This window comes from Motacilla alba, chromosome 15 (genome assembly GCF_015832195.1).
Source record: "Motacilla alba alba isolate MOTALB_02 chromosome 15, Motacilla_alba_V1.0_pri, whole genome shotgun sequence".
In the NCBI taxonomy this organism is placed as follows: domain Eukaryota; kingdom Metazoa; phylum Chordata; class Aves; order Passeriformes; family Motacillidae; genus Motacilla; species Motacilla alba.
In genome coordinates this window covers 6,181,987-6,204,385 of record NC_052030.1, presented here as the reverse complement: position 1 = coordinate 6,204,385, position 22,399 = coordinate 6,181,987, and the positions used below count along the sequence as shown (strand labels likewise).

Sequence of the window (22,399 nt, the reverse complement as noted above, 5' to 3'; positions counted from 1 at the left end):
TTGCATGTGCACAGTCATCAAGTGTGCTTATGCTGCTGAAATGCAGTTATATAGTGATAAATATGCAGCTCACTCAGTTTCCAGTAATTCATGTTATTAACTTCTAATTATGGTGATAATCAGCTGCTTCTGTATTTCCTTATAGGAAAATTTTTTTCCTATTTATATCACATGCCAGGGTTAGCCAATAGCTAACCAGGGTCAGCTATTTTTAAATATGGATGCTATAAGGGAAAAAGGAAATGCACAGACCAAAGTAAATTTCAAAAATTTCCATGTATGGGAATCAATTTTCCACCTCAGAAACACACAAAACTGTTTGTAGTTTTTTACTTTTTATTCCAAATCACTGCACATGTGCAATGATCTTCCCTGCAGTTATGGATGTGGATCCAAGCCAAATTGGATAAAAGAAGGATAAAGGGAAAAAAACCACCCTGTTACAATTGGCAGTAAGTCTTCAGTTTTCACACTGCAAGTAATATAAGCACTGGTAGCATACTGCTAGAATTTAAATACCAGGCTAAAAATTTCTGAGTCTCTACAACTTCAACATAAAAATACTAAGTTAAAAGGCCTAGCAATAACTTTGTGGAAACAGAGTGAGAAATCAGAGTTTGAAAACACCGATTTCATAAACTGACAGGCACAACAAAAATACCATGATGTAAGTCAAGGTTAAGATGAAAAAAACACATGTATTAATTCTATTATGGGATTTTTAAGACTCAAGACCCTATTCTTACTCCATAGCCAGAAGACATAAGAATAAATTTACTGGTAATGTGCTTGCAGTAAGCACCTGCACACCTGAAATGAGACTGTCAGTCTATCCCACCACAGCACCCAGCATGTGTAGCTGACAAACATAAATTCATTTCAATACTTAAAACAGCCAATATCCTTATGGAAAATTAGCACCCAAACAGGAAATGATAAACATTCTGCCTACAACCAAGAGCGCACACACTACCTCCCATCCACAACTCAAGAGACTATAAACAAAACACTGTAAGGGCCACTTCTATGGTCAGGTTATGCCTCTCATTTTGCACAACTCCAATCCTACCTGCCACAGGCAGTAGCTGATGGAGAAACCTGAAATTGGAACCTAGCATGTTATATTAAAGACCAAGTTTTAGAAAGCTCCTCTTACCTCAGCCTCTTTCTGCTGGAGGATTCTATCCTTGTCTACCACTTCCTCTTCAACAGGCCTATCGAAGAAAAGAATGCATTGACAGCATAAAATACAGAAGTAAAAATCTCCAAGAACAGATTCAAGACTCATATTTCAATTAATATAACCTCATCAAAGTCTACATACTTCCATACAGGACAGATTAGGAGATTTTAAAATCATGCTGCCCTTTTGTAAAAGGCCATCTTTACCTCACAGACTCCTGCTATTCACTCTTCATTTCTAAAAATTTGATTTCTTTACTGCTATATGGTTTTTGGTTTTTTGGGTTTTTTGCGCAATTTACTTTAATGAAGAAATTTCCTTCACTACCTATCCATGGTACAAAAATCAACCACTAAAAAGCTGTGTAGGCTGTTTCATTTCTTCTTTAACATCAAAATGCTTTGCTGAATACTTGAAGAACAGGTGGAATGTCGACAAAAGTAAGTTACTATCCAAGAAGATGCAGCAAAGGCAGTTGTGGATTTTTTGCATTAAGTTGCCAAGGATAACCTTGACAAGAATTTAAAAAAGATATCATAAACTCCACAAAACACACAAATTATCAGAAAAGATTGTGTGGTCTAAACTTCTCTCTTTAGCTACATATGAAGGAGCAAGAGAAGCAACACCTCCCTAAGTAGATAGACTGAGGCCTATTTAAATTTGCCCACTGGCATTCATTTTCTTCAAGCAGACGTCATTACATAAAACCTATCTTGCTTGCAGGCACCTTCTTCCTGCACATTGCAATTAAAAGCATAGAGAAAAGAGGATTTAAGCTGCTTATAAGTACAGCACTTCACTATATATTATTCCTCTTCAAGAAGAGCATTTCGTACAAATTTCAGAATTCTGCAGATTGAAATCTCATCAGAAGTAATTGTTTACAGGTGGAATTAGTTAGGAGGAAGAGCCCCCTGTCAGTGGGCAGTGAGGAGCAGCAGAGCCCAGGGGCAGCACACACTTACTTGCCAGTGCGTTTTAGCCTCTCAGAACGGAAGTTCTCGTAGTGCAAGTCTTGGGTCACCTCCTGCAGGTCCTGCATGTGCGTCCTAGAACATGCAAAGGGCTACTGAACACTCAGCAAAGCAAAGGAAAACACCCTTTTGTCTTCTGTTTCTGTTTTATCTAATGGATGTATTTACCAGAAAAGTAAATCCTTACAGACCAAGCCAGCCAGAACTCTGCTTTCAAGTTCATTGATCTTTAATTCATTCCTAAGTGCCCCACCAATATCATTCAAAGACCCAAAATATGCTGTCCTCCTCTTGGACATTCATTATTTCAGATGAGTTGTTTATACCAGTTTTTGCAGTGTTAAGAACGTGCAAAGACAGTAATTCAGAAAGATACTTTAATTCCAAAAGTATTTTATTACTCTTAAGTGCTGTCAAATATAATTTGTAACTGGGAACTAGGTGGAGCTGCTTGGCTCACACAACAGCTGCCATTGCTTAACAATTTCCAATTGCCAAGGAAAAAAAAAGGAAAACCCGCTTGCTCCCAATGCCCAGCAGAGGGCAATCCCTGCCCAGTGCAGACCCAATTTGGAATGACACGACGGAATTCATTTACAACAATAGCAAAACATCGTTTTTAAAAAAATCACTTAAAACCATTTACGCAGGCAGAATATCCGTATCGGCTGAAATCATAATGGGGTGGGGTATCACTGAACAAAGGGTTTCCCATACTGCCAAGAAAAGTGCACTTTGCTTTTGGAATATTCTTCACTTTGAGGAGTATTTTAAAAGCTTCTCTGCCTCACCAACTGCACTAAACCAAAACTTCCGCTGGTATGTATAGCTGGCAGATGAGTTTACGTAAGGCATAAAATCATCACATATATCTGGCAACATAAAATATAGAAAATATTTTCTGAATCGATAGATCAGAGGGTACAGCAGGAAAACAAGCGACAGGGGACTAAAACGTAACTCTGTGCTGGCATCAGGACTAGTTTTAAATTAAAGAATGAACATTGCTATAGGCTTGCAGTCATTGTGGCAGTTACGTCACCACAGGAGATGGGATCATTTTACCATTACTCACACCAGCATTGTGCGCAGCTTGAGGAAATCATTGTGCTCTGGATTTTCAACTTCAACAACTCCCCAGGGATACAGGCGGCCTCTGATTTTTTTCCCCTTCACCTCAATAAGTTGATTGGATCCAATAACAGCAAAGGGAATGCTAGCCTAGTTGAGACAGAAAAAACCCAAGTTACTGTTTTGATTTTTGGCTGGTTAGTTTTATATTTTGCTTTGTCCTTCTTTTAAAGAAAGCACAACAATTCAATTAACAGGCAAGAGAGACAAACACTCTCTACTAAAACCCTCTCACATTAGAAAACCAACAAATCCCATTCTAGGCAATGGAACCTCTCCTTATGAGCACCTGTAGCTGTGTTAGGACCGATTTGTTTTAACAGAGGCCCAGAAGGAAATGACGCTTTGCTTTAGGAACACTCGGCTGTTGTTAAAGTACAGTTTGGGCATAATGTGTCATCTGACATAACATCACGCGTGGAGAACAGCCAACAGAAACATACTTCAGATGCAGAGTGAAGTAGCTAGAAAGAGAATTTCAGACACATTCTTCAAACACCTTTGCAAGCACGAAGAGGAAATTACTTCAGTAAAACCTTGATTATCTGCTTGAACACAAGGCAAGTTGTTAATTAGTACAGCACCCATAACACCCACAATCTCTCTCCTTACTCACATGTTAAAACATTTGAGTCAGAAAACAGACTACAAATAATAGTTCATGGTGAACAGTGGTTTACACTTAAAAGAGCAAAGAAGAGAAAGTCATGACACACTACACTTGGAATTCTGATGAAGCAGAGACTGGAATAAAAGGGATTATAATTCAGAGTCAACACACAAAGGAAACTGAAATTTTCAACACATTGTGAAAGGAATAAAGTACCTTTAGGCACGTTGTAGACTAAAGAACTACAGCAGCAAAATGATAAACTAGGAGTGAAACTTGCCTTTAAAACTCTAGTTTGTTCTTTAAACTCCTCATCTTCATCAGAATCTGCATCAGGGAGCTGATAAATCCTAATGCCATGTTCAGAAATCTCATCCAGAACCTGAAAGTTTGCAAAAAAGAAAGAATAATGCTCTTATTTCACTGAATAGGTATTCAGTTTAAAATATATGAAATTGATGAACTAGTCTGTCACAAATATTCACCTGACTCAGTGTCCAAACTGCAAAATAGCACAGGCTTGAAGATTTTTTTTAAAGGCACAAAAGAGAAATGTATTTTTGGAAAACATAGCAAGTAAGTATTTTTTAAATGCCAGAAGATTTACAAGGCAAATACAGAAGCAAAGTGAGGTTAACATGAAAAAAGAGTAAAAGTAACAAGTAGGAATTCATTAGTGACAGAATCAAAACCATTCACCCCGTGTCAAAGTATATTTTTGTGCATTTGATACGTTCAGAAATGTAGAAGACAGTGCCTATTGCCTCTTGAATCTAAAAAGATAAAAGCTTATCATCCACTTGAACTGGAGAAAGTCATTAAAAATCCACTAAGATAAAGAGCCTGTTCTTAAACGGTTTTCATTGTCATAAATGTCTGAGGGTAACATAAAAAATACAGTATCTGTATTCTTGGGCACATTCTTTTCCTAATGAAATCACTGCAGGGGTGAGCAGCCAGCATAACTCCAGGCCTTTTGCAGTTTCAAAAGGTGGCACAAGTCAATTCCTTCTTCAAAACCAAAGAGAATATTTCTGCTGCCACACTGCTGAATATACTTAAGTCCACTCTTGTCACTACATCAAATGCACTGACAAGAGTTAATTTCAGTAAAGGAAGTGTGGTGGTATAACGAGAGCATGAAGAAGGCTGAGATTCCACAATGACTCTCCAAAGGGATCCTGGATGTTTCAGCAGAATAGGGGAACTGTGCAAACTTCCTAGAGCAGCAACTGCAACCCCACCAACAGCACCTGAACCAAGCAGCTGCCCTGCTCAATGAACTCTCAGCACAGACAAAGTTTGGGCAAGTTCAGGGAGAGCTTTAAAGTAATGGTAAAAATATTCAGAAGAGCCTATGTAAGGACTTGTGATGCCATTACTGCGTATTCAACTGGAAATTAACTTGGTAGCACAAAAACAAGCAGACTTCAAATAGAGAGGTCTTAATGAGCCTTCTCAGAGTATTGTTGGGTTCCTCCATCCTCTGTCATGATGACAACTGACAGCTACAGCACAAATGAAAATTGTCCAACCAGAACTTGGTTATTTAACAGGTGTTTAAAAGAAAACAATTCTCCAGACCATTAGCAGAGGAAAGACCATGTAGGAGCCACAGCTGTTCCCCGACAATGTTTTCCTGCCAGGTATATAAACATCCCCCGCGCTCACACACGAGCACACTCTGAGCCAAGTACCACAAGCCCCCACCTACACAGGGAGCAACATTTGATAGAGAGAAAAGAAATTCGGGAGTAAGTGCTGCCAATAAGTACATAAGACATTCACACAATGACATTGAAATCAATGGATTTTGTAACTGTTTTGCAAAATGAAAGAGACCTGACCTGTCACCAAATGACAATCAAAGATGCACAGCTGGGATGGGTGGGGCAGCACTGCAGTTCGATGCCTTTAAGTAGTTGCATAAAACAAGAAAGCACATTTAACCTGGCTGAGATCTTTGAGATAAAATGCAAGTGGAACAATAACGGGAAAGCCAACAGCAAGGGGTGCTAGAATAATATATTACAGCTGTTAAACCTAGTGCTTTCCTGAAAGGAAAAAGAATTGCAATGAAAACAAACTGTATTTTATGCTCCTAACAATGAAACAGCATTTTGCTTCTTTAAATCTGAATTTTATTGGCCTCAGAGGATTCTGTGTTCCTAAAGATTAGCCTTCCCATGGGAAATTAAAAAAAAAGTCAAAATATTAGTTCCCCTCTCATGAAGTCATTCTTTTGAGCATGTTTCCTTACCACCCTTGCATGGCACAGCTTGCGAAACTGTTGTGCATTTCTTCCCACTCAAGAGTTTGAAAAAATAACTTTGAATTCCAGAAAGCCCAAACAGGAATTACTCCAAGCTGGGTTTCCTTTGCAAGCACCACAAGCTAATCTTGCTGCTTAGTCCATAGCGGCAAAACAAAAACATTTTACTTCAGATTGATGGCCAAATGGCAGAAACATCTAAAAAAAAGTAAGACTTCAAGCTGCGTCAGCAAAGCAGGACTTTGATTCCTATTCTTGATTAGAGACTCTGTTGGCCAAGATGCTTTGAGTTAGAACAATATACAGTAGCTTTGATTTTCAAAGCTTTGGAAGCACATTATACATTTGACTTAATATAAACTCAGTTTGCAGAGTGACCTTTGCCAACAGTATAAAAATAATGAAACTTGTTTACCTGCTCCCTAACCACTCCCTTAGACTACAGATGCCCTTCTTCTTGTTGTACTTAGCAGTGCATAAATGTGGTGTCCATATGTCTAAGTCCAGACTGTTTTAAAGATTAGTTAGTTAAAAGTTATTTTAAAATATAATTCACTAGGAATTTAACTAATTAATGTTCCACTTAAATGCCTCCTTCAAATCTTTCAACATCATTCTGCTCCCAAATGCTGAACCAAAAAGTAAGCAACTATGAACACTGAGCTTGAAGCACACTGCTGAAAGGGTGAATTACGGGGGTTTTACAAAAAGTGGCAGCTCCACAAACAGTGTGAGATAAAAATCTTTCACAAAGTCAGCACAGTAACAGAAAAGGAAAAGCAATAAAACTTGCACAATGAGCCACATTTTTGCTTTATGATTTCCCTATGAGTTCCTTCAATTCGAATGCAGTGCACCTGTCGTTACCTTATAGTATTTGTGGAGGAACAAAATTAAAGTTCAAGAGCCTGGACAGAATTTCTCCCGGCAGGATCCAAAGGTTCTTCTTGCCTCAATTAATGGACTTTTTAAAATTTCCTTCCTCCTTGCACGTGGTTCACCATAAAGCTGCTCATTTCTGTACAAGTATCTCCTGCTGTCTTCAGTGGATGTTTGCCTGCACTGCAGACAACGTTCATACAGTCACGCTGTCCCCACTTTCAACTTTCTCATCCATAGAGGATTCGTTCCATCTCTTGGGCAAGTTTAGTCACATCACTGAGCTTTATAAACATAGCAGCAATGCCAGCAGTACCTCACCTTGTCAAAATATAGTTCTTTACGTGCCCACACAAACCATGGCCACACCTACCACTGTGGCACTGGTTTACTCAAAAAAGCTCCAAACAAATCCTCTGAGTTTAGGTGGAGTTCAGCTAATGTGCTGCTTTGCAGCATGATTTTATCTATTTTATATTATTTTCCCAAATAAATAAAACTGTAGCCCCTCCTCAAGAAAACATAAAAATACTCCCAACACTAACACCCTTGGAATAAAAATCTAATAATCATTCTAAAGGCCTACAGGAAGTCACAGGTTCGCAATCAAAACTGTTATGCCCTGCATGAAAATGTAATATAAAAGATACCTTATAAAAGGTTTACTCTGGTGTAAAATGCAGACTGCAATTTAGAAGTACTAATTATCCCTACCCTACTCAAGGAGTAAGTAATTAAATTTGTAAAAATTCGTAGGCTTTGTAGGGTTCCAACCCATTAGACTTAACAAATTATTGTACTGGTTTTGAGTCAATTGAAGGTGACAAAGCTTGTGATCTCAATAAATTTTACTGGGCCACCTCTAAGCATACATAATACAATCACATCACCTCCACATTCCTTTAACAAGGTGCACAAAGTTATTCTCAATCAAAGAGAATAAACCAGAGCAGATTAAATATTTACATTCATTGCTCAGATGATGCAATAAAATGGAAATTCGATTTAAGGTTAAAGACTTGTACAACCACAAATATTGACATTACTCCACTTAATTCACTACAATGTCATAACTGGCAAAAGCTGGGCTGTCTTGGAAAAGTTTGTCAAAAAAAAATTCAAGATACTGAGAAAACCTTGCAAAGCAAAGAATGATTTTAGTACCACTGTCTGGAAAAACAGATGGTCTCCACTACAACCCTGAGTATGTCTGGTGTTTCAGATGAACAGATAACCCAGCAGGAAAAATGTCCACACAATGACATGCATTTTCCTATAACAACGGAGCTACAAAAGCATCCTGCTCATATATTAACCCAACTGTCCTGTCTCTGTATTATTCTTTTAGTTGTACCATGGGTGCACTTATTTTAAAAGTTTCCAACCACATTTTGCTACAAACCATGCAGCAGAGTGCACAACCCAAGTACCTTTTGGATGAAACTGAAGATATGGCCTCAGAGCACACCTAATGCCCTCCCAGCACTAAGGGGCACTCGGGCCACTGCTCTCAGAGAGCCAGTCTGCAACATCTCCACTTCTCCTTTCAGCATTGTCTGAACCCTTGTTACAAACAGTGCTGCTACTGGGTGTACTGCTTTGCTCAGACACATGAAGCCAAGAACAGCCACATTCTCAGCAAGTGTAACTGGCAAAGCACATCAGAGACGCAAGTGAAGATTTCCCACCTCACACTTCCCCAAGATTAGGTCCTTGGCCAATATCATTCACCCCTCTTCAGTTTGAAATTACTTTATATTTGGCTTGTATATAATCTCATGATCAAGTGTTAGACCTACTCTTCTCTTCAGCCTCTCCCTCTCCTTCAGTGTCAGGGTGTCAGCCTTGGCAATCACAGGGACAATGTTGACCTTTCCATGAAGAGCCTTCATGAACTCCACATCTAATGGCTTCAGCCTGCCAACAAGCAGGGGAAAAAAAAAGTTTTAAAATAGGGATGGAGTCTTGTGTTGCTTGTTTTATAACAGACAAAGTGTATTAAAAATTATTTATTTCAAGTGTCCACATAAACAGTATTCTCATAATAAATTAAGCCATTAAACTTAATGCCCTTGCTTATCAACTTGATTGTGCAAAGTTTAAGTTGTAATTAAAACTGTCTCTATATAATGAAGTGGATATTAAAAGTGTTTATGTTTCTGGGTGATAAACAGTGCAGTACTGACTGCCTTGAAACAATATTAAATGCAAAAGGGGACGAAGTAAAGGAGAGCACTAATCTCCACAGACTGTTTTAATTGCACTGGCTAACTGACAGGTTCGTAACTCAATTAACACTACTGCTAAGTTACCAGTTCAAGTAATGAACAGACTTGTGATTGTTATGAAGGTACAACACCCCAAAGTACAAAAGCTCAAGCTTTTTCTTACCCATGCCCAAAAGGAGAGATGAAGTAGAAGCAGCAGTGGACTCTGTTGTCTATGATGTGGCGCCTGTTCAGACCACTCTCGTCATGGAGGTATCGCTCAAACTGGTTGTCAATGTAGTGGATAATTGTTTTGAAGCTGTGGTACAGGAGGGGAGAGAAAGACAGGCATCTTACATCAGCTTTAAATAATAAGGAAAGAATCATGAAAAGATAAGAACAGAATGAGAAACACATTTTATTAAAAACACTACTGCTACAGAAAATTCAACTTCCTAGCATTTTATCCAGTACTGAGGAAAAATATTTTGATAATTCAAAAGGGTGTTTTCATAACAACCACCGAGTGTCAACTTATGCCTAGAGCCAATTTCAAGTGTTACTCTGTTCACTGGATAAAAAGTTCAAGTGCAAGCTCAGAAAAAAGCACTTGGTGCAGAGACAAGACAGGAACAGAAGATGGAGGATTTTTCTGCATTTTTTTCTAGGGGCAGGGGGCTGAAGATTTGTTTTCAAACTAGTTGATGAATGACATATCCCGGATATCCTCTTGATTTACAACCCTGACCCTAGAGCCAGGTTTCTATAGTTACCTATGAATATTCTGGTAATCTGTTAGAATTAAGTACAAATACATTTGCAAGTCATGCACTCAAGCATCACATGATTTATTAAGCTATTTTTGTTACCTTACAGAAGTCTTTTCTGCTGGCAAATGAAAAAAACTCCTACTTAGTTCAAGGCAATTTTAAATATTCCCTACAAAGAAGTAAATGAGCACAAAATCTGATCACAGATTAATCAGACCCAGAGAGCAGTGACTAGAGAGAAAAAAAAAGCAACACATAACTAAGAAGATAATTTTAAGCTATTCCAGAGCATGCAGACATCTGCAAACACCATTTATATAAAAGGACACTTTATATTAGGTACTGCAGGGGAAGGGAAGTGAACAGCTGACGTAGATAAGGTTGGGCAGATGATTGTGTATCATGAACATGTCTTAAACTACTTCAGAAAAAAACTAAGCAGAAAGCTTGAGAAATAGGAACAACCATATTTCTGTTGCTGAGAAAACACAAACTTGATGAGATACATTTAAGGAGGAAACAGAGCAGATAACAGAAAAGAAAATTAATAATTTGGAAAATGAACACAGAATGCTGGCAACGTTTGACCCAGGGCTGCATGGCTGCAAAGGAGATAATAAAAGAAAGTAACAAGAATGATGGAAGAGATCCTGGAGGGAATTTGATTCTCCAAAGCTAAGCAAGCTTTTGGATTGAGAAGGAATAAATCCACGGTAGAATACAGACACACACACACATTTACATCATTGCAAGATTTGGTTATTCATATTACACAAGACGGCAAAGCAAAAGATGGAATTCATTGGGTTTTGACCTTAGTGCTACTCATTAGGAAACAGCATCTTAATACCTAAATGTGCTGAAACACATCAATATGGTTTTTGCTCCTGTTAATCTTCAATACCTCTTTTAGCTGGTAAAAGGTAATGACACTGAAGACATACAAATATTAGAACAGAAACTAAGCACTAACAATGGAAAAGAACTATCACACATTTCTCTGGCAATGTAATTAGTTTACGTGCAGTTTTCTAGGTCTAACAGCTATAATTTTCCCTATAAATATGGGGTTAGTGTCCTGTACCTCCTGACTTCCGGGAAACACCTGGCTTATACCACAGTGCTGTCATTACTTAGGAGATAGCACATCCTGTATTGTACCAGCAAACAACACAAACGCTGCATTGAAGCCCACTGGGGGAAAATGAACAATATTATCAAGCTGCCAAAACCCGTAAAATATAAGCTTAGTCAGTTTAAAAAAAAAAAAGCAAAATAAGAAAGAAAAAAAATATTTAGCAGCAGCCAAAGAGCTGAGAGCAGCTATCAAAGAATGACCTGTGACACTGCAAGCAAGATGAAACAGTGTGATCAGCAATATCTAACAAGTTCACCTGTAGTCTGTTTTTGTCAACCACTTTTTTGAAGCTAGATATCAAAGCAAATCTAAGCACCAAGCAATTTTTTTCCTCCCTTGATTAGATCCCCTCTCTTCTCATGGAAGATGTTATTTTAAGGACACGCTTCTTTCATGATCCCAATGTACTTATGCATGGAAAGATTTTGAATGTGTTAAACCTCCCACCACAAAGAATTTTGCTGTTCTCCAAACACACCCCTAAACTGATGCCATGAGCAATCCTAGGTGTGGGTCTGATTCTAGAATACAGAACCCCAGCCAACACTAAAGCTTCACACAGAATCTTAAAAAAATCACCATGGTTAACTGTGGTTCAGCTCCACCTTACCTTTTATATTGTTTTAAGTACAGTAGCATCCAGAAAACAAGAATTACTCTACTTCGGAAAGTGTGTTGTACTAAATCTCTAACAAATCATTTCCCAATCCAACACTGTTGTTTTTCCAATCCAATAGACCTCCTGGAAACACTCCTACTAGCAAAAAATCCTAATCAGCACTTTTTGAAACAAAATACATAAAAACTTACCTCAGCTCCCATTCCTGAAAGTCAAACTCTAAAATTTAACCATTTTATCAATGCACAGAGACTAAAAGCCATTAGGGAACCTACTCAAGAGAAAGATATTTGAAACTCTCCCAGCAATTGCTACCTCCTAGAGACAACGTGCCACTTTGATTTACCTGTGTTCAAAAATAGCCTTTAGTAAAATTTGTCACCTCAAAAAACAAGTAGTCTGCACAAATCGCAGCCTTCCCAAAAAAAGGCTTTATAAATCTTGGATCATGATCAGCACTATCTACTGGTGAACCATGACTGCAGTAAATGCTCCTGAACACAAACATAAGTTCAAGAACATGAACTTGCTCCTTCCTCTGAACTAGCAAGGAAGGAAGGTGGTTGCACTGGGTTAGTCTTCACTAGAGCACAAAACAAAGAGTCTGCCCATCCAAGTCCCTGAGACATCCTGTAAAGATTAACAGACTTTGTCAAAATGACACTTGCCATGGCTGAAAGGCTCTTCATGTGACATAAGTAGACTAAAGAGATACCACTAACTGCATCTTTTTATTTTGTAAGATGTAAGTACTATTTGTTCCTGCAGTGTATTTGATGTTTCGGATCTGTCACATAAAATTATGTATAAATTGTTCTACTCGGCTCTGAATCACCACAGAATGATTCTATTCAGAAAACCTCCAAAAAGAAAGGGGAAAATCTGAACACGTAGGTCTCTAAGAAACATCTGAGCAGAATAAACAAAGGGCATTAGAACACAATCAACAGGAAGAGCTCTCTATAACACAATGCACAGGCTGCGGAGTTCTCAGCTCCAGCGGAAGGAAGCTCTAGTCAACAGTGCACAAAATAAGCAAGACCATGATGCAGCCCAGAAAGATGCCTTTGTGTTATTCCACAAGTTCCATTTTTTTCAACTTACTAAAGTAGGAAAAGTGGGAGGAAAATAAAAATCTCACTAGAGCTTCACTTTCAGACTTTCATCTAGTGTATTACAGAACTTCACTGCCTTCACTTTGCTGTGTTCCTACATCTATGCCATAGAAAGAAGAGAAAAACCATCTGATAATAAGAACACTGCAGATACATCATTCTGTCATTGAAAGATTGCAAAACACTCTATTAGCATTATATGTGTTTATTTTATCTGCTATTTATCTATTTCCTGGTCTTTAAGTGAAGGACTCAAATCAACCTTTATTAGCTTTATGTTCCATTTCTCTGCACAGTGATCCTTGTTTGCCTTGGGATTACCACTATCACGAATAAAGTGTTAACAAAATTAACAACCAAGTAAAATAGCTATTATTGGTGCTTCTTAAAGGACAACCATGTGATAATTCAAAGTTTTAATCCACTGAAACTAGAAGCATCCCAGTAAGGATATCTAATCTTCATTTAAAAAATTCATCAGCTTTCCACAGTTAGAGAATTGCCTGAATGTGATTATTTGGAATTTAGTTTGTTACAAATTGCCCCATTCCTCTCTAGCTGCGTTATAAACTTCCTTCTTTGCAATCATTATGCTAAAGCAATTATGTATATTTTCCAGTGTATCTACTGACAATTATTTCATCCTTTGAAGATTGTCGGTGATATTTAGGCCAGAGACAGCTAAGTGGTAACTTCATCATAAAAAACATCAGTTCTACCCAAGTTGCTGGTAGTAAATATAGAGGACAGGGGATGAAAAGAACTGTCTTAAAAACATGGAAACTGGATGGGCCAGAGACACAGAAAGTAAAAGACAAAAAGTTTCCCACCACCTGAATTTTGTTCTGTTGGAATGGCCATAGAGACAAAAAGCTGACTGCAGGGCTCAGAGAAACTTTTTGAAGGAGAGGCTGTTAATTTTGAGGCAGAATCATAGACACACCCTACAAAACTTTTAAAAACACCGAAAGTGGTTAGAAAATTGAAACTGGAAGTTGTAGAAAGTACCAGACACACTAGAATAGTGTTTGTGTAAGACACACACTTTATTAACAAAGCAGTATTCACACACATACCAGTCCTGGCTGTTAATGGCATCTCCATATCCTGGTGTGTCAACTACAGTTAAACGCAGCTTCACCCCTCGCTCCTCTATCTCTACTGTAGAAGCTTCGATTTGAACTGTCCTCTCTATTTTCTCTAAAACAAAGGAACATTTGGATTGTTATTTGCCTATCAATTCCTGCAGAGACCCCCACAAGAGGAACTGCAAGCTCAAGTGTGTTGTAACCTGCATGACATAAAATATTTTTATCAAAATACACAAAGTAGTAAGCAAAATTTAACACCACATTTTTGTAAGTAAACAAGAAACGATGAACTAAAACATAGGTTTACTTATAACAATATGCAAAAATAAAATAATAATACTCAAAAGCACAATAGATTCTTTGTCAAAAGGTTATTTACACTTCTAACCAGGATTTAAGGCACTACAGACAAAAAGCAGTAAGAAATGGGAATTAGAGCAAAACCACATTTAGGTATATTGATACCTAAAAGGTTTGGGAGGAGCTTTTTTGAATAGCAGCTGATAAAGAAACAAAAGCTATCTTAGAAAGGAAATCTAAACAAGAAAATGACAGCTCAACAAAACATAATTCAGAAAATTTAAATACAGCATGACAAAGTGGTGTAATGGGTAAAGAATGAAGCAATATTAACTAAAAGAACAAGAAATGTAATAGGGTGGAGTGTGCTGGAGAAACTGCAAAACCACATTTACCTGCAGCTCCAGGAATATAACGTTCTGGATAAAGATCAGTCAGGAACAGACTGTTAATTAAAGTGGATTTTCCTAAGCCAGATTCACCTACAAACAAAATAATTCAGGTTATTAAGCATATATACTTTTTACTCCAAGATTTTTAAAGCACCTTGTCTTTCTCCAAGCCCACATTATGGAGGAAAAATAATTTGTTCATCAGGATCCACCCTAGCTTTTGATATAAAAACATCAAAGGTTCAGCTAGACACTTTGAAAACACCGGAAAAATAAGGCTCCAGTGTTTTCATAAGTGTTACATGAAAATTGTAAGTTTACTGTAACAGATGTCACAATAAAAGCTGAAAGGTCATACAGCACTTGGACTATAGATCTAGAGATAGTTCAGTTACTTGAGAGAAATTACAGCTTTTTTCATTTAAACTCACAAAAATCAGGAGCTGTAACTCTCCTGCTGAAAATTTCTGAGAGCTTGAAAGTTTTCCTAAGCTACAAACTGAACCTGGAACACTGCTGAGAAGACAAATGAGTAAAGCAATTCCAAACTAATAGTCAAATTTTGCACCCTCACACTTAAGCCCATACAGGTTCCATAAAACTGAAAATCATAAAGCAAATTATTCAAAATTCACCTGAGAAGTCTTATAATTGTGTAACTTCAAATGATAGAAATTTTGTCCTACATCTAAGTAATGAAGTTAAACATGGAAATTTAGCTACTTAATCTGAGTTTCAAAAAATTGGTTTTTTTCCTAATTCAAGGAATCACAGGAGTCAGCATTTAGACCAACTGGCCATATTATTTTAGATGCTACTAACCTGATACCAGAGATGGGAAAAATTATCTGTATTTCTCATCACAAACTACATGACACAAGAACTCTACAATTACCATGAATTACCTGTTTATCTCACAAACACTGCTGAATACTGTCAGCAGGTAATCCCAAATGGAACTACAGAGCACATTTTCATTTTCCACGAATTGCTACAAAAGGGTAACAGTACTGTGGACTCCTTTTGCACATGAAAACCATTAAAGTGATTTAATGTGAATATAATTCAACATCACTAGGAAGAGCTTTGTGCCTAAAGGAGTCTCCATCAAAGAGACTCAGAGGTGCTCATTAACAGAACAGGCAAATTACAGGTTTATCTCTGAGACCAGAGTGAGTCAGTACAGAACAGCAGAAAACACAACAGCAGCATCACCATTTCAACAGCAAGACACTCGCTGTGTGCATTCATGCCTTCAATGGAGAAACAAGAGTGAAAGAAAGATGAAACAACCACCCCTGTCATCTGACAGTGAATCAGGAATGCCAGAATGTCCTGTTGGCTCCAAGTCCTCATCTTTAATCACTATAAATACTCCCTCCTACTAAACATGACAAAACAGTAACAGATGTAATTAGAAAGTGTATAGAGGTTCAAAGCTTTTTCTACTGTGTAAGAGTCAATTGCTAAGTAGGAAGATGTACACATCTATGTGAAAGAAATGTTGTTGTTGTTGTATAACAGTCAAAAATACTTTAAGAGCTCACTTACCCACCACCATGAGTGTGAATTCAAAGCCTTTCTTCACAGATTTCCTGTGAACCTGGTTGGGCAGATTAGCAAATCCCACATAGCCTGCCGAGTCGGAAAACTGACAAGAAAACAAAGGTTGAATATAAAGGAGATCCCTTTCCCCCTAAAAAGTTTAAAAAGAGTTTACTTGATTCTACACAATAAAGTGCAGGGGTATATAAAGCACAAGGAAGAATAGAGAATGAAACCATTTTTGCTGCAATAGCAAAGCAGACCTTAAAAAGGCTCATTTACCAAGCAGGCTGATATAAATAGAAATCAGATAAGTACCCTGAGCTACACAAACAAAAGTCTCCCCTTGGATAAAATAAAAATAAAAATCTGCAAGCTTGCAAGAACACACTATTATTAATCTTAAGAAATAAAATTAAGAATAAAAATTAAGAATAAAAAATTCTGTTCAGATTTGGTGTCTGCTGTTACTAGCTTCTATAAAAATAATGTATATGCTTACAGGTAAAAAACAAGAACATTATACTAATGGGGGGATTACTGAGATACAATCAGACAGAGATGTATCCTTTGCTGCTTAAGTTGTTCACCTATCTTCACAATCTTTGACTTCTAACACAAAAGCAGGAAAAAGAAACATGCCTGAAAAACTTATCAAAGAGATTTGGGCTATAAACAGGGCAGTCTGCTCCAACATCTGTTACCCATTGACTGAAAACTTAATAGGAGCCTAAATAAGAACTGCAGCCATCTGATTTAGGGACCTGTGGGCTACCTGGAACCAGATGTCTTCTTCACAGATGAGCTTATGATGAGAACAGGTTTTCTACAATGCCATACACTTCCAGTGGCGTGGGGGGATACAAGGGAAATCATTTAAAAGGTAATTACTTATTCACTAATCCTCCTTTTAAAGCCCCTCCAGGTGGGCAAAATATTAGGAATGAAGGCTTGTCACATGAAATTTCCTTAGGTTAAGGTACCATTTTAACTTTAAGCAGAGACTGAATGTCTGGTGAACATCAGAAAGTCCATCACTAGGATCACATACAATCTCTCTTTCTACTAAGCAGTTCCTTTTAAGAAACACATCTGAAGCAATAAGGTATAATTTATTCCCAATTTTAGCACTTCAGTAAAACTACAAATGTTTTCAGAAGTTGAACAGATTCTAGACAAAATATTGGCTATGCAGCCATCTCTTTACCTTCACTTTTTCACCTGACTGAGACATGTTTCTTCACTTCAAGTTTCAGACTCTGGAAGAAAAAAAGCCATAGTACACGTTAGCTCACTTGAAGATTACATTACTTTTAATTTTGAACTGATCAAATGCATGAAATAATCACATTTTATTCTAGTAGAATTAAATGTCACATACTCAAGGATTACCAGAACAAACAAGCCATAATCAAAATGTCTTCCTTCTGAAATAAATTCTGTTCTGAAATACTTAAAAATTTCAGAACAGAAAAATTCATTTAAAATGCAAAATATTAAAATTTAGTATCATAACAAACTTTCACCCATCCTGTCTTTGTAGAAGGATGGTTCACAGGTAGGCGAACGTAATGCAAATGTTGTCCAAACATTACATTTGAGGATTATTACCCCATCCAAAAATTCTCATGAGAACAGGACACCTACATGATTCCCAGGTAAGGGGTCAGAACATAACATTATTTTCAGTGACTTCAAAGTGCTGCTGCTGAATAGGACACTACACTTGGCTAACCCATGCTGGATGCAAAAATTCATGCCAGTGTGAAGGACTGTCAAAAGAGATTTGTTCTTTGGTTTCAGGCACCCAGAACAGCTGGACTTTGGCAAGCCCTTATCTCTTTACTCAAGGATGTTAGAGCTGTGCTATAGATTAGTTATCAGGGCAAGAGCAAAGCCCTTTCATTTAGAGCAGCCCCAGAGTAGGGACAGGAAACGCAGAAGCGGCAGGAGCACTTCACAGCTTGGTTTGTTGACAATGCAGCTCTTGGCCTGGAAAAGTAGGGAAGTGACCTATGCAGGCACCTGTGTGTTCAGACCTTCCTGTTGGGTAGCAGGAGTCATTTTAGCAGGATACAGTCCAGTTTCTGACACTGGCAGTTTGACAGTCAAATCCTGGCAGAGTCCAAGCTCTGGACTGAAGGAAAAGTCGAAGTTAGCATAATTGCTGCCTGGAGTTCTAAAGAAAACAGATCTTCAGCTCCCATGGTATTTCATTTGCCCTGCAGCAGGCATTTAAAATCTTGGCAGCTGTGCAGGTACCAGCTAACCTATAAGCAAGCAAAGTCGGTTTTTTCCTCCTCCAACTACTTTCCCCCCATACCCAGCTCATTTTGCTTACTAATGAAAGCCCAAAGCATCCATTGCCAGAAAATAGGGAGGTCCTCATTCTAATCATCTGTCAGCCTCTAATTGTGTATTCCTCAAAACATTCTGGAAAGCATCCCTTAAGAATAGTTTTGAAAACCAGAGCTTCTTTTCCTTGGACCAATATGCAAAGGCTCATTCCAGCCTCCAGCCAACCATTGTCACAGATCCTTAAAGACACTCACAATCCCACTGACAGAAGTAACTCTGTTGACATCTTGTTGCTAAGTTTGGAAACCTCTGTTGTCACCTTGTCAATAAAATTAGTAACACAGTTCAAGAGTTTAGAAAAGCTCATAGTTACTGAGTGCCAATGTAGACGTACCTGACCCACTTCTCATAGTAATGCCAAAGGAGAATCACCCTGGCCCACTGTCCACAGATAAAGGAGAGACAGGGGAATGATTCAGGTTTCAATATGTATGGCAAATTCCCTACTTCTACTTTAAGCTGACAGTATAGCAACATCCATTACTCAAGTTACTGGATTAAAAAGCAGAAGAGTCAAAATTACCATCAACTGATTATGACACATTCAGCCTCAGAGTTAGTCTGTTATCACATAAAGAACATTTTTTTCATAAAATTATCTGTTCCACAAGTACAGCTTACAAAACCTGTTTCTTACAAGGCAAACCACATCATCTTGTGGCTTACTCTGACTGAAAAGTTGCTGCAGCCAAAGCAGCAGCCCAGCTGCTCTGATCACATCATGACTGCAGCTCACACTTCCAGTTAGTAAATTCCCAACGTCTTTCATTAGAATAGAAATGTGCTAGCTAAAAGTTACCTCAACAACAACAAAAACCCCACAGAAACACCTGCTGTTCCACAACACCTGAGGTGTCAGGGTTCATTTGGGAGCTCAGTTGCTCAGCTTTGACGTTTTGCAATTCCTAATACTGCCCTCATGAGGTTTCCTCGAAAATCATTCCTCCAAACTTCCCTGGTGACCATGTGCTGCCTTCCCAAAGCTCTACCATACAGTAGGAATCAAAAGCTCGGAATGAACAAAATGCCACACGTTGAATCCTCTTACAGCACCAAACAAGCACAGCACTCTCAGCACTGCTCACAAGGGAGAGCTTGGCGCTGGACCAGTCCCCGCTGCGCATCAGTGAGCGCAGAAACCCACAGCTCTGTCTGCACACAGCTGACTCCAACACCAAAACAAGGTGAAGCTGAGTCTCTGACAACACTCTGGGGAGTTCACACACCTGGAAATTGTAACTTCTAATTTCTTATCAATTGTCCAGAACAAAATGCAAAAAAAACCACCCCACAACTAAGGCAAACCAGAGCAAGAACTGTATCTGTTCTGTTTCCTTTAGATTTTCGAAGTACTCTTTCAATCAGCAGGAGATAAGCAAAACAGCACATACAAAACAGTTCAAGGAGAAAGGAATAGATAAGATACATTTGCAACAACTTCCAAAAAGCAGTGAAACTTTATCTGTAAATAATGCTGGGCTCTACTTAGCAGGCCTAGCAGAAAAAAAGGGACACTGTGCTACAGCATAGGAATATCCAAATCTGGTTTTGAACAGCGGATGACACAACAAAGTTTCATTTTGGAGTCCATAAATTCCTATTCTGAGCAATTTGATGTCGGCAACGTAAAGGAGCAAAGTGCCACGGAGTTCAGCTGCATCTGGAACGTGCCATCCCACTGTCCTCTGCTAAGAGCAATATTCCGGTGAGAGAGAAAGAGAGAGGAAGGAAAATGGGTCATTTCCTTTGTTCCTGTCAGGATGCAAGAAGTAAACTGTGATGAACAGGCAGACTGGGAGCTTCTCAATAGGAACCAGCACAAAGAAAGCCCTACAAACATGTACAAAGAGCGTGTCCATATAAGGATAACAGACAACATTTTCAAATAATCACTGCCGAGTGACCTTACAGCTATCTTGACAAGCAGAACAGCCCTCCTGACTTCTCAAATGAGGCTTCTTTCTTTTATCAGAGGCTATATAACTCAGATACTTTTTTTGGCAGAATTTAATAGCCACAGATAGGAGTAAAGACGTAAACAGGCTTCCCAGTGCTGGAAATGGTCTCAAAAGCATCAGCATTCTGAAGTCACTTTTCAGACTTAAAGCAGACAGAAACACCAAGATATCTCAGTAAAACAGCAGTATTTGCGGTTTCTCACCATAAGAACTACAAAACCCAAGGAAGAAATGTCAAATCTGAGTCACATCAATAATAATAGAAAAAACTGCATGATTCTGTGAATCACTGAGTTCTAACAAATGCATCCAGCACAGCCTGTTCTGTGTGCCATGCTTTGTTCCTGGCATGTCCTCAACTCCACTGTGGGAAACCTCCTCCAGATGAACAGTCCCAGATGATTTCATTTTTCCTCATTAGAAATAGGTATTATCAATTGAAGGAATGCTCTTTTACACACTAACAATTCCGCTTTACTCTTATTCAGGAAAATGCATGTGAATGCAAGTGACTGCATCACTTCCACCAAACATGGAATTTAGAGAAAATGCAACAACCCAGCTGTGACTTTTCCAGACAGACCACGCTATGGCTTGGAGCTGATGTTCAGAGCTCATAAATTCTACAGACTTCCTTCCGGAATTGTATTTGAACCAAGGAAACTGTACAGGGAATACTACTGGGAATGCATAAAAATTTGGAACATGCCTGTGACTCAACAGCACACATATGCACAGCAAAAGGAACAAGGACTAAGCAAGAGTTCAACTACCTGTATGAGCACTATTCTTAAAAGGTCAGGAAAAAGCAACACACGAACCTAAAGCTCTAATCTTAAATATTTTATTTGAAGCTCCCTTTCAACGCTAACATATGACTCTAAACAACTTCCTTTGGTACTGTTTTATCAATGAAAACGAAAACAGCCACTTGAAATGCACAAAGGAGGCAGTGAAACCATTCTTGTAAAAGATCAGTTTTAGGGATCATCATCCTATCCTGGTTCTACACAAGCAGCGTTTGACAGTATTTTTGCTGAGTTACTGTGTCAAAAAGCACTGTTAAATGGACCTATAATTGTGAAAAACAGAGGCTTTTTTAAATTAAAAAGAAAAACATATTAGCCACAATCATTCATCAGGAAATAGGCAGCTCCGCCTCGCAGCCACAGAGCTTAAGTATAATTGAGTATATACTGTCAACGCACAGCAAACTGCTAAGCTTGTACTTAAATCATTTCCAAGTCTTGCTTAAGTCTCACGATACCACGAAGTCTCTGACCTACACGTGAACAGTAATTAAAGACAAAAAGAAGTAGAGCACGGGTTCGGTCCGTTGCCACGGCAGGTTCCCGTCGCTCCGAGCATCCCCCGCCGCACGCCCGGCTCCCGGCAGCCGCAATCCCACGGTGGGTGCTGCAATTTTAAAAGCATCCGAGGAATGCCTAGTGGAGACAGCACTTCCTGCTCCATCCTCTCCTCGCATCTCCGGCTACCCCGGCACCGCGGCCCTGTTCCCATCTCAAATTAATCCCTGCCTTGCTTTAGAAACAAATCAAGGTGTGCGCGAAACGGCCCCGCCGCGGCGTCCCGGGGCTCCTGCCCCGGCTGCACTTCTCCCGTCCCCACACACCGGCGGCACGACCCTCCCCGCAAACGGCGGCGGGAGGCAGGGTGGAGGCCGCGCCCTGCACGGGGGAGCCCCCGCAGCGCTGTGAGGGCGGAGGCGCCGCCGCCGCCGCGGGGGACGCGGCCCCTGCCCGCCGCTCACCTGAGGCCGCGGCCGCTCCCGCCGCCAGGCCGCGATCCGCCGCTCCGCCCCACAGCCCTCCCGCATCCCAGCAGCCACCGCGG

At 39.1% G+C, this 22,399-nt stretch overlaps 1 protein-coding gene across 2 annotated transcripts in view; it reads right to left on the bottom strand.

Moving 5' to 3' along the window:
* LOC119707241 (septin-2) overlaps positions 1–22,399 on the bottom strand; it is a 35,238-nt gene extending 12,839 nt beyond the window's left edge. For both annotated transcript variants that reach the window (XM_038151879.1, XM_038151878.1), the window contains exons 1-11: positions 22,317–22,399; positions 17,437–17,488; positions 16,236–16,335; positions 14,688–14,774; positions 13,978–14,101; positions 9,444–9,578; positions 8,852–8,969; positions 4,182–4,283; positions 3,236–3,381; positions 2,152–2,235; positions 1,157–1,214 (exon numbers count right to left, since the gene is read on the bottom strand). In XM_038151879.1, coding sequence (XP_038007807.1) covers positions 1,157–1,214; positions 2,152–2,235; positions 3,236–3,381; positions 4,182–4,283; positions 8,852–8,969; positions 9,444–9,578; positions 13,978–14,101; positions 14,688–14,774; positions 16,236–16,335; positions 17,437–17,463 — 981 coding nt within the window. In that variant the 5' untranslated portion in view covers positions 17,464–17,488; positions 22,317–22,399. The remainder of the gene's footprint in view (positions 1–1,156; positions 1,215–2,151; positions 2,236–3,235; positions 3,382–4,181; positions 4,284–8,851; positions 8,970–9,443; positions 9,579–13,977; positions 14,102–14,687; positions 14,775–16,235; positions 16,336–17,436; positions 17,489–22,316) is intronic.